The 14,510-nt window shown below is 50.2% G+C and overlaps 2 protein-coding genes across 3 annotated transcripts in view; one reads left to right on the top strand and one right to left on the bottom strand.

Annotated features, from left to right (window-relative positions):
- LOC133269691 (trypsin I-P1-like) overlaps window positions 1-1,085 on the top strand; it is a 39,881-nt gene extending 38,796 nt beyond the window's left edge. The window contains exon 5 of the mRNA XM_061454271.1: window positions 963-1,085. Coding sequence (XP_061310255.1) covers window positions 963-1,070 — 108 coding nt within the window. The 3' untranslated portion in view covers window positions 1,071-1,085. The remainder of the gene's footprint in view (window positions 1-962) is intronic.
- POPDC2 (popeye domain containing 2) lies at window positions 524-13,803 on the bottom strand. Of its 2 annotated transcripts, none has more exons than XM_061454267.1 (4): window positions 12,464-13,803; window positions 10,031-10,139; window positions 5,098-5,464; window positions 524-976 (listed from the first exon to the last, which is right to left on the bottom strand). In XM_061454267.1, the coding sequence occupies exons 1-4, from the start codon at window positions 13,006-13,008 to the stop codon at window positions 891-893; spliced, it is 1,107 nt and encodes a 368-aa protein (XP_061310251.1). In that variant the 5' UTR covers window positions 13,009-13,803; the 3' UTR covers window positions 524-890. The 2 variants fall into 2 exon arrangements, with proteins under 2 accessions (XP_061310251.1, XP_061310250.1); XM_061454266.1 differs by having other exon boundaries at window positions 4,960-5,464; window positions 12,464-13,802.
- Between the last annotated feature and the right edge of the window lie 707 nt (window positions 13,804-14,510).

The following is a 14,510-nucleotide window of genomic DNA, read 5'->3' as shown; positions in this document are numbered from 1 at the left end:
GAAGAGGCTGTTTCTCCATGCTATTTTCACCTAAGATTTTGCACTTCTTCCTGCCAGTGGCTGCTCTCAGCAGAGATGTTTTGTACTCACTCACTTCTTCACTCAGTGGGTGCATCCTTAGGTCATCCCCTGCTGAGCACACACACACAAAAATAAGGGGGGGTGGACAGACACAGACAGATTCAGGCTCTCCTTGTCTACACCTGCCCCCAGTCCCAATTCCTCCCCTTTGTTACTTCACATAAATCAACTCAAACACCCAGAAATTCACCAGAAGTCAATAACTTCCTTGAGAAGTGATGATTGTCATAAATGAGAAATCCTAACCCCTGGAAAAGTAATTTCTGGTCTTATTAGAGTGGATGCCCACTCTGAGGTGCATGATACCACATCTCTGTATCATGCTCTCCATTGCAAGCCCATTACCAAAGCCGTCCTTTCCCTGTCCTTTCCCTCCATGCCTTAAGATCAGCCCAAGCCTTTCAAACAGTGTCACCTCCCTCTCCAAATCCTCAAACACTAGTAGTTTCATCTCTGACTTTAATGAGAATCATTAAATCAAAGGGAACACAGATTCTGTGAGCAGGCTGGTACCGCTTGCAGCGATACCGGTGTACCTTGGTATCAGAGCTGCCCACACACCTCAGAGATGCAGGGCTAGAAAACAAACTGTGGAAGCACACTGGGGCAGGCAGCTCTGGTGAACAACCATGGGGTGGGAGGTGCTGGAGTGTCACACTGCAGTCTCATGCGTGTAATTCACGTGCTCCTGAGTGTACACGTCTGCAGGCAGACGTCTCTGTGCTTGCTGAAGAGTGTCTCTGGTCAGAAACCTGTGTGAGCATACGCTCCTTTGGAGGGGCTTCGGGATCAAAACAGCTTGTTGTTCCCTAGAGTTCGGGCGTCTGAGTGGGAGCCAGAGGGGCTCGTCCTTTGCAGAGAGGGCGGGGAGAACTCCGGAGAAGGTTTCCGGATGCTGCAGAGAGAAGGAAGGCAGGAGAGGGGAAAAGGACAGGGAGGAGAGGGAAGACAGAGAGGCAAAGAGCACACCATTATTATCAGAGGAATAAATCTTACTTCGAAATTTTCCCAAGACACAAGCCTCATGGAGCCCACCATTACTTGTCTTTCTCCTTTTCTCTCCTAAATTACCATTCAAAACAATTCTTCAGCATGTGATAAATCAGAAAATGGAGCATCCTGAGACAGCAAAACCAGCTTCCTCCAAAGCACTTTCTGTGGTATGAGTGAAACAAACCCCACAAGTCCTTGATTTTGCTCTCAAAGCAGGTGTAAAACAATTCTTACTAACTTCAAGTTAACAAGCTACAGCCCATCAAGCATCCCTCCCTCCATCCACCTCAGCCACTAAACAGAAAGCCAGCCCCAAGATACATATCCATGCAAACCTAAGTAGCAACAGCTTCACATCTTGCAAGCACTTGACAGCAGCAAACTAGAACAAATGCAATATGGAAAGGAATAAAAAGCAGGTGGCTTGTGCTTGGCTGAATTTCGTGCAAGGAATAACGCTTAGTTTGCTATGGAGCACTGAGCTGTACGGCAGTACACGGCTGAAGCAAATCTGGAACAGAACCTCTCAAAGAGGCAGCCTGTAAGTTATTGAAATCTCTCTCTTCCTCAGGGAAATCATGTGCTCCTCAGTGTGGTATCACAGTCTGTCTTGCTCGTAAACAGATTAGAAACTCTTTCCAAGAACCTGGATTATAAGAATAATAGGCCAATATACATCCCAGGAATATTGTGTTCTGCATGACTTTTGCAGCACTTTGAGCATTCAAAAATTGCCCTCCTGCGTGTGGTATTGCAAGGTGGCCAGTGTAGTGCCAGAAAATGGAAAGGAATGTGATCTATAGAAGCACTTCAGCACAAGGAATTTTGAGAGCTGGAAGTTGATTACTCCGGTTGGAAGCTGTTGGGGAAGGAGATGAGGGCACAGACCAGAGAGAAAACCCCAGGGGAGCTCTGATCTCTGGGACCGCAGCTATCACTTCAAACAGCGACACTGCAGGGAATATACCTGTTTGTTACAGACATTTTCACCATTTCCAAGGGAAAAGTTATGAAAGTGCTTTCCCTAGGCCATGGCAGACCTGCTCAGGTCATCTTCTGAGCTGTGGCAAGTGCCTGGCCAGAAGGGGAAACTGCAGCCCCTTGGTACCACTGAGTTTTGGGGTTAGGCACCCAAGTCGCTGTGGAATACTCTCTGGATGTGAGAGTTGCTTTTGTGCTCTGGGACCTAAAAGGATGCTGGAGAGGGACTATTCGTCAGGGACTGTAGTGATAGGAAAAGGGGTGATGCGTTCAAACTGAAACAGGGGAAGTTCAGCTTAGATATAAGGAAGAAGTTCTTTACTGTGAGGGTGCTGAGGCACTGACACAGGTTGCGCAAAGAAGTGGTAAATGCTCCATCCCTGGCAGTGTTCAAGGCCAGGTTGGACAGAGCCTTGGGTGACATGGTCTAGTGTGAGGTGTGCCTGCCCGTGGCACGGGGGCTGGAACTGAATGATCTTCAGGTCCTTGCCAACCCAAACCATTCTGTGATTCTATGTGATGTGATTAGCATACCCAAGCAGAGTAACAAGGAAGCACTTGTTCCACTGTTACAAACACACTAAACAGTTTGTGTTTCCTTTCCTAATTACCTTTGAAATTAAAATACCACACTGGCTCTTGTCTCCAAGGAAGACCATCCTCCTCTCCCACCCCAAACACTGGCCTCTGAAACATATGGGCTTTTATCACAGGTCTACTGCAAGTATCAGCACACCTTGATGTCCTCACACACAAGATACAGAAAGACAAAAGCTCCCAGCTTCCAACTTGTTTTAAAAGGGTTGTGTGAAAGGAAGAAGAGCTTTGTGCTGTGTGGTACAAGCTTGCCCCAACATACACATACGCGCACACCTTGTGTACGTTCACAGGTTTGACTCATTACTAAAAATGAGTGGAAAAAAAACAAGAAGCAAGAAAAGCTGTGCTGTTCCCTGCCTCCCTCCTTCTTAAACTGCATGGCACATTCCAGTTTCACTGAGCTGGATCAGCTAGGAGAATTCTGCCAGTGACCTGAGAATGGATACCCTTCTGCTGAGGAAATCTGAGCAATGCACTAAGTGACCCCACCACGTTTACAACACAACCTGCCTTCAGTTTTGATTGCATGTATCCAACCAACACGCCTGACAAGGGGATGCTTGTCTCAGTGTTCTTGCCTCGCCAAGTAAGGACTGTCAAAGAGCTAAGCTGCAAATCCCTCTCTCCAGCAGTGGTACCAGCAGGACCAGGGACTTCACATTCCCACAACCTCTACGCTAGAATAAAACAAACTCTTTTTGTCTCTGTGCAAATGAACAAACAAATGAAGACAACCCGAATCAAAATTCTTGCCAGCTTTGTATCCAATTCAAGCGAAACCAAACTTGCTTTTTCCCCTTTTTTTTCCCAGGCTGTTTTTCATATCCGAGATGTTAAGTTGGGAGGAACGGAAGCAGTGCAGGAACAGGCATATGAGTCAACTCAAAGCAGAATTGTACAAAACAGGAAGATCTTCCAGTTCTGCTTTCAAAAGAATAGAAGCTGATGGAACAGGGAGAAATGCCTTTTCCACAAGAGGCCTACTGCAGACAGCAAGTGTGGGCTGACCCAGGCAGCCTTACCACGCAGAGCATCGAGGAGGACTGTCCCTTTGCTGTCACAGCAGCAAGGCTTGTGCATAAGCACAGAGGTAGGGAAGATGACTGCAGGGAGTCAGTGGGTCCTGGGTCAGAAGTAGACCCAGGGAAGTGCCAAGGTGTGATGGTGAACCATGTTCATAGGTGCCCACACCCAGCCCTGCATGCAGACCCAACTGGGACATATATAGTGGTCGCTTCTAGGACAGAAATCCCTGCCCCAGGCTTGGTGTGTGGCTGCTGGATGCCAGAAAGCAGCTATGATGGGGTGGTGGTAGGTCTGCAGCTGGCCTGCAGTGGCTGGCTAAAAGTGATGGAGTGTGGAATTTCTCTCTGGGCCACTTGTATCTGAATTTCAAGCCCGAGCCACCTTCCTCTCTATTTCTGTTTGCCTGCATCGCTCCTCTGCCCTCACATCCACCAGGCCTGGGAATCTTTCCCTTGCAGAGTAAGGAGCTGGCATTTTGGAAGAGAGCATCTCCTTCCCACTCAGCAGAAAGCAGAGTCTGGGGTATGCTAAAACTGTTTTTAGCCTGTCAGTCCACCCAGGGAGAGTGCAGGCAAGAGCTGTGCCACAGGCAGTGGTAGAGCTCAGCTCCCTGAAGAGACAGGGCAGACTTTTCAACACCTTACTGATCTGGCTGAGGCTCAGCAGAAAGAAGGACAGAGCAAATGTGGGGATGAGCTGTGGCGGGCAGGAGGAAGAAGGACTGAGCTTTCTCCCCCTTGCCCAGACTGAGCACGTGGAGGGTGAACAGCAACTCCTTGCTATTTACTCCTTGTAAACCCTGGAGTTGTTTCTACCCCTGTCAGCATCTCCTGGCTTGTTTGCTCTTTCACCTGTAGACATCTTCCTCAGCTCAATACTGGCGTATCTCTAGGCACAACTCTACCTCATGGCAAGCCAGGTCAAGCCCTGTGGGGTCTCTGCGAGCATTCATGTACTACCCAGCAGCCTGGGCATCATTTCGGTTTCTCTGCCTCTCCTCTCTCTGATGGAAAGGAAAAGCTTCCTATGGAAAGGTTATGGGCCCTTCCACCCCACAGTGTGGCTAGTACCTGGAGTCAAGCCCCTACCCTGCTGCTTTTCCTTGAGACAATCAATCACAGTGCTTGAGCCCACCTCCCGGGATTCCCTGGGGCAGCAGGCAGAAAGGGGCTATGGACCAGCAAACCCGTGGCAGAAAAAGGGCAAGAGGTGGAGGCTACCCCTCTGCCCAGGCAGCTGCATCCCGGGAAGGACTTGCTTCCACAAGCGGGTACTTACGCGGGGGTCCCACACAGTGTGAGGCGTGCCCGTGCCAGGAGTGCCCTCATTTCATATACTCCCCTTCGCTCACATAGTCCATAAAAGACCCCGGCAACTCAGCAAAATCTTCCAAGACAAGACTGGTGGAATCCTCACCCAGCAGGTCACTGTCAGGCCGGGATGCCCGGGGCCGAGGAGCCGGTGGTGGAGGCGGCGGTGGCTGTGGAGGGGGCTCAGAGCCATCAGCCTGGCCAGAGGCAGGCGGTGACTCCTCGCAGTCCTCTGACTCCCCCTCGGAGGAGGCTGGCCCGAGGACGTGGTACAGGCTAGGCAAGCGGATGTCGAAGTGAAGGCCAAACTTGGCAAAGAGCTTCTCGTTGAGGGAGTAGAGCTTCTCCGAGATGTCGTAGCCCAGGTGGGAGGAGAAGAGCCGGGCAATGTAGCGGTCCTTCCTCAGGAGGAGATACAGCTTCTTCCTCGGCCAGGTGATGAAGCTGCAGTCGGTCTCAGCTGTCAGCGTGACCTGAAGGAGGGAGCAAAGTAAGCTCCGTTGCCTGGTGGGGGGTAACTCACCTTGGGGCTGCATGCTTCTCTCCAGTGAAGGCTCCCAGCCCCTTCAATGTATGGTCTCCTTGGAGCCAGATCATCCAAGCTGGTCAGATACATCCTCACCTACCTGTTTTCCTCCCCAAGAAGCCTGAGGCCAGGTTTTCCTATGCAATTAGTGGCATGCCCTTGCTTAACCTAGCCAAGTGGCTGGCTAAATATTGATACCAGGAAATAAAGGGTTAACACTGTGCCTGCTTGCTTAAGCAGTCGCTGTTCTTAGTGAAGCAGAACCGTAGGAGTCAATGTTGCTAGAATGGTGAAGCAGAATTGTAGGAGTTACAGCTGCTAGGCAGAACTGTAGTAGATAAGATTCATAACTTTATATTTACGACATTCTTGTTCAAACAGGATCTTTAGAAAGAAAAGGAACAAAAGATAGCCAGAGTAACAAAATTTACAAACTTGACAAGTTTCTGCTTTAAGATACATAAAACCGGCTTGAACTGAACCTGAGGTTTGGACAGGAGCCGAAACCCTATTGAGTCTGTGTGAAAGCAAGAGGTTACTCGCAGTGATGAAGAGGAACTACAGGCCCTCATCCTCATAACACCCTAACGAACACCACCAGGAGGCACTGCGCAGGCGCACCAATGGGATGAATGCCAGAAAACTAATTATAATACTCGACAGGAATAGGTTTCGCATATGTATTAGGCGTGAAGCAATCTCATGTTTAGGTAATCATTATATGTAATATAAATAAACTGAGTAGCAGAGGAAAGGCACGCATGCTTTTGGAGGAGCAATCCCCATGTGCCTCAGCACTGAATAAAAGCATACCTACTTTACAACTCTAACAAGTTGTGGAGTCTATCCACGTATCAATATCACTCTCTCACTTTCAAATGATGCTCCCTATTGACACCTGAGTGATACAACTGAAGTGAGCAGGGCAGCATAGACTGGGTTCGGAGCACAAGTGTGATGAGGAGCGGCTGAGGGACCTGGGGGTTTAGTCTGGAGAAGACTCAGGTCGGGGGGACCTTATCGCTCCCTACAGCTGCCTGACAGGAGGATGGAATGAGATGCAGTCAGTCTCTTCTCCCAAGAAACAAGTGATGGGGCAAGAGGAAACGGCCTCAAACTGTACCAGGGGAGGGTTAGGCTAGAGATTAGGACTTCCTTCCCCAAAGGGTGCTCAGGCACTGGAACAGGCTGCCCAGGGCAGTGCTGGTGTCATCATCCCTGGAAGTGTTCACACACCATGTAGACGAGGCCCTCAGTGCCATGGGTTAGTGGTGGCCTTGGCAGTTCTGGGAAATGGTTGGATTTGGTGATTTTAAAGGTCTTTTCCAACCTGGTTGATTCTATGATTCCACAATGTCCTCATCCCTCCACAGACAGGCTGCAGATGGGGTGTTCTGCATGCCCAGCCAGCCCTGTGGCAGGCTGCCAGCCCATCCTGCTGCTGGATTGCACAACCCCTGTGCCGAGAAGGCCCTGGGAGTGGGAACGGCCATCTGGAAGGCTTGCCTGGTCGTCCTGCACCAGAGGGACAGCCTGTCTCACCAGGTCTGTTGGGTGCTGTAGGGCTGGATGGCTTTGAAGGAGGTGCGGTACAGCCCAGTGAGAGGGGTTTACTGTGTGTTTAGGTAGGGAGCTCACCTGAGGCTTTGTTGGGTTGATGTTAGAGAACACTTCATTTTGCTTTGGGTTTTGCCAATGCAAACAGAGCCATTTTTCCCGCTAGCTGTAAGACCAGACTATTAATAATAAAAACCATTATAGAATACATGAGTGTATATTGTAATATAGAAATATAATAATTATATTAATAACAGTAATAGATAAGAAAGACAGGGAGGGTCAAACTGCTTTGGGCTAAAGAAGGACATCCGAGTGTAATGAAGACACCAACATGTGAACAAGTGCGGGAGCCAAAATATCCCGGGGGCTCCCTTTCACCCTGCATCAGGGGTCTCCTTGGCCAGCCACCATGGCAGAGTGCCACTGGGAAGCTGAACATGGCCTGGGCGCATGTGTGTGTCCTTGGGTTTGATATTTAATGCCACTGCCATGCAAGCAGCTGCCTTATGAAAGAAATACAGGAGATAAAATCTGAGAACTTTCCCAGGCTGAGGTGAGCAAGAGGAAGGGTCACACAGAAACTGAAGTGACCAGATTCTCATTTTCCTAACCAACTTCTGGCACAGCAGTCAAAAGCCTCTGCTTCTCATGGGGGATTAAATGAGATGTAATATGAAAACCTGCCTCCTAACCAGGACAGCAGGGCAGATTCCACTCATGAATCCCCTTGGCACAAGTGCTCTGGCATTGGTAGAGCCCATAATTCAGTTTTCTGGGAAAAAGTGACAGCCCTGAAACCCAACTCCTTCAGGCTTTGGGAGCCAGCAGTCCTGTGGGAAGAAGGCATAGCCAGAACAGAAAGCTCAAGGAAACCAGCTCTCCTTGGAGACCACATTGAGTTTCTGCCATTTTTTTATGCATTCAGGTTTGAAACTGCTCAATCCAGACAGCCATGGGGTAAACTTGGGCAGGAAAAACCTCCCATGCGCTTCTCCAGCAAAGTCCCAGAGTCAAATGTACACTTTTGTAACGAAATGATTGTGATGCTAGGAATAAGGGTTGAGATATACCACAGAGTATTAGTACTTACTCAGGTAAGACAGACTAGCGGGTTAAACAGCTGCCAAAAGCACCACATCACCATGGTTAAGCATGGCCATCAAAAGTAATGTCCTGCCAGGAACATGGACTGGTCAAGTCTCACGTGCTGAATGCTGGTCTCACACAGGCTGCTGCTTCTTCAGAGAATCCCAGACTGGTTTGGGTTAGAAGGGACCTTAAAGCTCATCCAGTTCCAAACCCCCACCGTGGGCAGGGACACCTTCCACAAGAGCAGGTTACTCCAAACCCCGTCCAACCTGGCCTTGAACACTGCCAGGGATGGAGCAGCCACAGCTTCTCTGGGCACCCTGTGCCAGCGCCTCAGCACCCTCACAGGGAAGAGCTTCTGCCTAAGAGCTCATCTCAGTCTCTCCTCTGGCAGGTTAAAGTCATTCCCCCTTGTCCTGAGTAATGTTCCTCAGTAAGCAGATGTGGGTTTGGGCAATTCCTGCACATGGCTGCAGCCTCTCCCCACCTAGGGCTCTGCCTCTCCATCCTGGTTGTAGGCAGAGCCGACCTCCCTATCCAACCCTGTCTCACCAAGCATGAGATGGACCAAGAGCATGGTGCTGGCAGGGCTGGTGCAGCCTGGCACTGGCTTGGTCCTGAGCTGTCTCATGCACCACTGATAAAGACACTCAGGAGGTTTGGGAACATTCAGTTCCACAGAAATTAGCTCAGAAAATGCTGCCGAGGTCTTTGCAGGTTGCAAGCCATCAGACAGCCATTTCTCTGCCAGGAGCACCAGGCAGCCATTGGACTCTTTGCTTGACTCTGAGGCAGATAGTCCAGGAGCTAGCAGCAATTTGCTGCTGGATTTAAACCCCGTGCAAAACATGAAATACCCTCACCCCTAGCACAGCCATGCTGTTGTTAGCTCGACATGACTATTTCTGTAGCCCTGCGGCACAGCTGCACCAGAAGCCATCTCCTGCAGTTGCTCCTCTTGCAAGACCATCATCACTGGTGATGGCGAAGCTTTCAGGAGCAACTACCATGACCCTTTTGTACATGGGACAAATTCAGACCTGAGGAAAGCAGGTTCAGAGAGCTGCCCTGGTTTAACCACCTCAGAATGTGGCTGCCCTCATGAGAAAGCCTCATTGTTCTTTCATGACTGTGCCATGTTCCCAAGGGATTAGCAAAACTCCTCCTCATATGCCCTAACTGATACATTCTAGATAAACCTCCTGACAGGGATCAGCCTGTCCTGGAATGTGAGTTAAAGGCAGAGGGATGTGGGCTTAAATAACCTCTTCCAGAAGGAAAGACAAACAAATACTGTGGGGTGTTGACAGCAAGAGCAAAATCCTTTCAATTGCTCAAATAAGAATTGGTCTGATCTCTCAGCGCAGGATTCTTCTGCTCAGAAAGAACCATATTCGGGTGTGAATCATCCTTTCTGCCTCTCCACCCAAAACACATAACCATCAGAAAACTTCTGTGAGGAAGAGGATATTTATGGGTTTACATCACTGCTGCATGTTGCAATGACTGCCATCTGATGCTGGAATGATACACCCTGCTAGCAGTGCCCAGGGCAAATGTATCAACACAGGTACTAGGGAATGCTGTAATGGAAGAGAACCAGCAATCCAGCACCTCATCTGCCTGCTAAACTGGAAGGAGCGCCATGCTCCACCATCCCTGCTGTCAGCTGATAGGAGCATGCACTGAGCTCTTCAGAAGAAGGTAGGAATGAAGGTAACGCAACTGATCGCACCATCCTGTGCTGGCTAACCCATGAGGAAGGGGAGAAAAGCATTCATGGTTAGCTTTGAATGGCATCATGAGCCCCCTCCATCCCCTTCTCAGACACACAACGAAGCAGCAAGGAGCAAAGCTGGGTTACCTGGAAAGTTCCTTCCTCAGAAGGTCGCAGCGACTCCCATTCTGGAGAGTCCAGGAACTGGTATGGAAAGACGTAGTGAAGGAATTGTCCGTCCTGGCTCACACGGACCCTGCAGAGAGGACACGCTTAGGCCACAAAGGAGACGTCACACAAACCTCATCAACTCACACAACATGCAGGCAGCTAGTCACACCAGGGAGGAAAAGACTCCTTATCTCATGCATGTCTCATACCCTCTCCAGGACAGCTGCAAATGCTCCAGTCTACAGGGCTGTTGCTCCTTTCTCTGTTGGAAAGGATATTTGTTGCCACTTCCCCATATTCCTTCTGGTTTCCATTTCCTAGTACAAAGCCACCCCTCTCAGGTGCAATGCTTGGTCCTAAAACAGCCCTTCTCACTCTGCAAGACTGCTGCAGCTTTTCAAGAGTTGTAAGCCAACTCTTTGTGCCTGCATCTTCTTCCTGTCTCCAGGGTTGCACAAAGACATTCCCTGACTTGATGCTGGGAAGCTGTTACACCCAGAGCCCCCAGAAACCACCTTGGCTATCGTTCCTGACACATCACACTGCCAGCTCACAGCTGGTTGCACATTACCATTCAACCTCTCTTGGAGTCCCAAGTATCCCTTCTGCTCTACTTTTGCTACAATTGCCTACCAATGTCAAGGTCAAACCTGCACCCAGCCCTGCTGTGGGAGCAGAGGAGGAGCTGTACAGGCCTGGGGCAACGGCAGGGCATTCTGGAGCTCTATTCATAGCTCTGCACCACCAGATTTGGGGCCTCTTTCCTTCCTGACACCATCTTCCCCTGTTGTACAATGCGCAAAGACAACTCGGCATGAGCAATTCAGGAGTTACAAGGCTCAGTTCACTGCTGGCTTCCAGTCAGCTGGGAGTGCTGCCTGGAAGGGTCAGGGATCAAAAGGCACATTTCTTGATCCAGGCACACTGTGCATTTCCAAGTCCCCCTTGTCTTGTTATTGTTCAGTTTAAGAGGGAGCATCTTAATAGTAGCAATCCTCTGCTGGGTCAGCAAGGACCACGCAAGGCAACAGCGTGGATACCAGGAAATACAAATCCAATCCCATCTCCATAGAGTATCCCGTACCAGCCAAGATACACACTTCCCACTGCAAAAGAGCAGAACAGCTACCCCAGCAGCACCATCTTACTGACCATTGCAGCACCTTCTTGCTCAAAGAGCAGCATCAGATTATCCAGCGCAGGGCAAGACAGCACAGACTCTTCCCACTGACATTATTTGCAGATAGGTAAACTTCAGAGCATGCTGCTCAGCACAGAGGTTTGGTAAGGGGAAAGACGCCTAATGGAAACACACATTCCCCATTTCCTCACAGTGCTTTGCCATTCAGCACTGGTGAGTGGTCCCAGGATACTCTTAACACATCCTAGAAATGGGACAAACACCAAGAAAAGGAAAGACAAGCCTTCTTTACACATCCCCTCGCCAGAGAGGATGGACCATCACAGTAAAACGTAAGTCCTAGGGTGATGCTGGGTTTGTCTTTCTAAAGGAAAACCCTTATGAAATACAACTCCTACAGCTCAGCGCTGCTCCCATTTACAGATCTCCTTCCTTTCCCACTCTCACTTGACATTCAGTGCCAAGTGGCTGGCAGCAGCTGGGAAGCTAGTATCATTCCTATTTGTATGCATTTGGGTTTTGCACATCATGAAGAGAAATGCTCATAAAGGCAAGCCACAGGATCCGTAGGGAATAAATGCCAGTACTTGCTCAGCGCAATTCACTCAATAAATACCGAGTGTGACTATCTAATGGTTCTCAAGGTCCTTCTCGGTAGTCCAGAGGGAGGAACATCATGAATGCATGACAGCACAGGGAAAGAAAGAGGCCTGATGAGGCAGGATCCACCACAGGAAAGTGTGCTCTCTTTGGATAAAAGGACCCTCAAAGTGAGACATTTCAGAGCCCTGAGGGTTGAGGTGATGGGAACAGTTGTGGGACCTCTCCCTGAACACTGCTGTCTGGGGCAGCAGGTGGACTCAGCGCACTCAGTGCACAGCTGTTCACATCACAGAGGTGTGTCTGGTACCCCCAGAGACCACAGGTCCAGACACACTGCCTTGAGAAACACCCTCTGACAGCCAGTCTGCTCCCATCAGAAATGAGATAACTTTAAAATGACAGAGAAAGAGGTACAGATCCCCCAGCAGTATCACAGCACGGCTGAGCTGGGTGCTTCACCGCACATAGTGCACATGATTCTGGGACCCATTCCCTGAAATACCCACACTGTCCCCCTTCCCAACAAACAGAGGCATATCTCAAAGCCCTTTCAGAGGAAGGAAGCAATCCTCACCCCAGAGGATGAAACCACAGAGGGTGAAACCACTACAATAAGCCACAGCACTTTGCTGTCAGACTTTGCTCAGAAACAGGAGAGCCTTTACCTGCCAGACAGCAGCAATGAGAGGCGGTCAATGGGCGTCTTGCCCTCCACCGCATAATTCTGGTCTCTGACGAGGGACTGGACCTGCTCTTCACAGCACTTCACAATTTCTTTGTAGACATCCAGGGGCACCTGCAAGGGCAGGTACACGGTCTTGTAGAGGAGGTTAAACTCTTCGGGGATGGTGTCTCTGCGGAGCCGGTAAGCTAGGTGAGCCAGCTGAAGCAAGCAGGCGAGGACGAGCAGCATGTTCCAGATGAAGATATCCAGTCCGCAGGCGCTCAGCCAGCCCCACAGGGCATAGCAGAAGTAGCCTGGGGCCAGGAGGCCAAAAATATAGAGAGACCCAAAGATGCCACTTCCTCCCATGTAACCCAGGAGGACAATGCAGCTGGCCAGATGATAGGCTGCCCCCTCCAAAGTGTCCTTCCAGGCATCACACACCGGAGGCTGGAGAAGAGCCTGGTCCCACGAGAGGCTGCTTGAGCTCATCCTTCCCCACTCCCCACCCTCCCTGGCTGTCCTGTGCTCAAACTGAATTGTCATACACAAAGAGTGCTGCAGAGGTCTGAAACCAGAGCTGCTGTTCCTCCTCCTCCTCCTCTTGAGCACCAGCTGGTCCCACAGCAGCGAGCTTCAGAGTGACATGGTAAAACGCTGCTGAATGTTTTTGCACCCAAAAAACAATCCCAAGAGGGCTCGTTGCTTTGTGTCTCACAGACCGGCGGCTGGCCCGCTCCTTAGCCACAGCACTGAGAAAAGAAATTTGCAAACAGGAGGTGAAAAGAGCTCAATCAAAGGAAGAGCAGAGGCCATTAGCTGGAAAACTCACAAACAGGACAGAGATCTCCTTGCACTCGCTGCTCTCTCGCCTGCCCTCCGGCAAATGAAAATAGCGATCGTGAGAGAGCAGCAGAGGGAGCTGGTGTTGACTGTGGAATGTGTATCACTTGGCAGCGGAAAGGAGAGAGACCCCAAATGGATAACCATGTTTGGAATTGAAATCCAAGGAGCACAAGCAGGGAGGAGAACAGAGAGCAAGCATGCACCCGCTACTTAACATAACTCAGGCACCCAGATAAGCCCGGCGCAGCGCGAGGAGGGGAAAGGAGAGGGGAAAACCAGCTTATCGCAGCGAGCTCCGGCCACACATGGGGCTCTGCACCGCTCTGTGCTCCTGCAAGAGAGCGACTGTCACCCAGCACTAAAAAGGGAAAAGGTCACCCCCTTCTCCTGCTGTGGCTTGCAGCACTTAGCAGGGGAGGCTGGTCCTCAAGAAATGCTTTCCAGGCGCGGCAGCAGAGCCTCCCCCGTGCCCCAGGGAGCTCCATCTCGTGCGGCGTTTTGGGCCAAGGGGCACAAGGTAAAGCTCTGCACAGGCAGAGAGTTGCGGCAGCAAGTTTAAAGCTACAGTAAATGAGCCATTGGGGCCAGCTTCATCTATCACAAAGAGGAAACTATCCTGCCTACAACTGCGAGAGTGTAACACTTGGGAGCATGCTTTGTGGGGAAACCCTAGTGGAGGGAGGATTCTCCCAGCCCACAGATAACAGGCTCCGTAGGGAAGCATCCTCGGGAAACGCCATCTCACATTTTTATTTCTTCATAACTATTTCAGACCTTCATTCAATGTGAAAAGCAAACAATTCCCACTTGGGTAACCCAGGACACAGGCACGAGGGACCTGCCGAGTCCAGTCCTCCGTGGTCAGCTACAGAAAAGATGCATAAATGCAATTTCTCCCTTGCTTTGAGTAACACGTTGTGAGTCGTACAGGCAGGATCTGCCCTGTTGCCTGGAAGCAGTTACATTTCAGGCTTTGACGCAACCCGCATGGTCAGTCAACAGTATGAAGTCAGCCTGCATGGGTCAGTGGAGTAGAGATAGGGTTTCAAGGGTGGTCGTGTTTCAGTCCGAGCTTGCAGCTGCCCTGCCTAACGTGCCATTCCCACTGGCACCATTCACTTAAGGACACACTAATCGCCTCTTCTACTAATAGCACTCCGGATAACACTGTCTACTGGGCAAAGCTGAATCAACGCTTTATG

The sequence above is a fragment of the Pezoporus flaviventris genome, unplaced genomic scaffold (genome assembly GCF_033815535.1).
Source record: "Pezoporus flaviventris isolate CSIRO_AGI_PZ_B2104156 unplaced genomic scaffold, CSIRO_AGI_Pfla_v1 ptg000015l, whole genome shotgun sequence".
NCBI lineage: Eukaryota > Metazoa > Chordata > Aves > Psittaciformes > Psittacidae > Pezoporus > Pezoporus flaviventris.
The sequence above is the reverse complement of the archived record's forward strand: the minus strand, read 5'-3'. Positions and strand labels throughout refer to the sequence as shown.